The 844-nt window shown below is 40.0% G+C and overlaps 1 protein-coding gene across 1 annotated transcript in view; it reads left to right on the top strand.

Moving 5' to 3' along the window:
• Positions 1–844, top strand: part of LOC101510178 (homeobox-DDT domain protein RLT1) — a 9,125-nt gene that overhangs the window by 4,898 nt on the left and 3,383 nt on the right. Inside the window, exons 13-14 of the mRNA XM_073369192.1 lie at positions 1–162; positions 238–844. The exon at positions 1–162 is cut by the window's left edge and continues 4 nt beyond it. Of these exons, the coding sequence (XP_073225293.1) occupies positions 1–162; positions 238–844 (769 nt within the window). The remainder of the gene's footprint in view (positions 163–237) is intronic.

Below are 844 nucleotides of genomic sequence, written 5' to 3'. Positions count from 1 at the left end.
GCTGTAAGTGCAGTGGCCAAAATGCGAGAGAAAGGTCTATTGGCTCCTCGAAAATCGAGACACAGGTTAACTCCAGGAACCGTTAAATTTGCAGCATTCCATGTTCTCTCTCTTGAGGGAAGCAAGGGTTTGAATGTACTAGACCTTGCAGAAAAGATTCAGGTGAATTGTTTATCATAATATTGATTTATCCTTTATATATAGTCAACATTGTTCTTAAGTTTCTGTTTTTGTCAGAAATCTGGTCTTCGGGACCTGACGACCAGCAAGACACCTGAAGCATCGATTTCGGTTGCTTTGACAAGAGATGCTAAACTTTTTGAAAGAATAGCTCCATCAACATACCGTGTACGAACTGCATTTAGAAAGGATCCTGCTGATGCTGTGTCCATTCTTTCAGAAGCAAGAAAGAAAATTCAGATATTTGAAAATGGGTTTCTAGCTGGTGAAGATGCCGATGATGTTGAAAGGGAAGAAGAGTCAGAAAGTGATGGAGTTGATGAGGATCCTGAAGACGATGATTTAATGAATCCTTCAGGTGGAAACCAAGTTTCAGAACAGTATGATGATATGAATATTTGCTCTGTAAATGTAAAAGAAAATTTGGGCCATGATGTAGACCTTATCCTAAATGAGCTTGATACTGATCTGCCTTGTTTTCCTGAGAATGGTTCCAAGGATGCTGATTGTCCCAGTTCTGTCACCAGACAACCCGCTGCTTGTGAAAATCTAAATACTGGAAATCTCGATGATGATAATATGGAAATTGATGAAACCAAGTCTGGAGAATCATGGGTTCAAGGGCTTACCGAAGGCGAATATTCTGATCTCAGTGTAGAAGAGC

This window comes from Cicer arietinum, chromosome 1 (genome assembly GCF_000331145.2).
Source record: "Cicer arietinum cultivar CDC Frontier isolate Library 1 chromosome 1, Cicar.CDCFrontier_v2.0, whole genome shotgun sequence".
NCBI lineage: Eukaryota > Viridiplantae > Streptophyta > Magnoliopsida > Fabales > Fabaceae > Cicer > Cicer arietinum.
The sequence above is the reverse complement of the archived record's forward strand: the minus strand, read 5'-3'. Positions and strand labels throughout refer to the sequence as shown.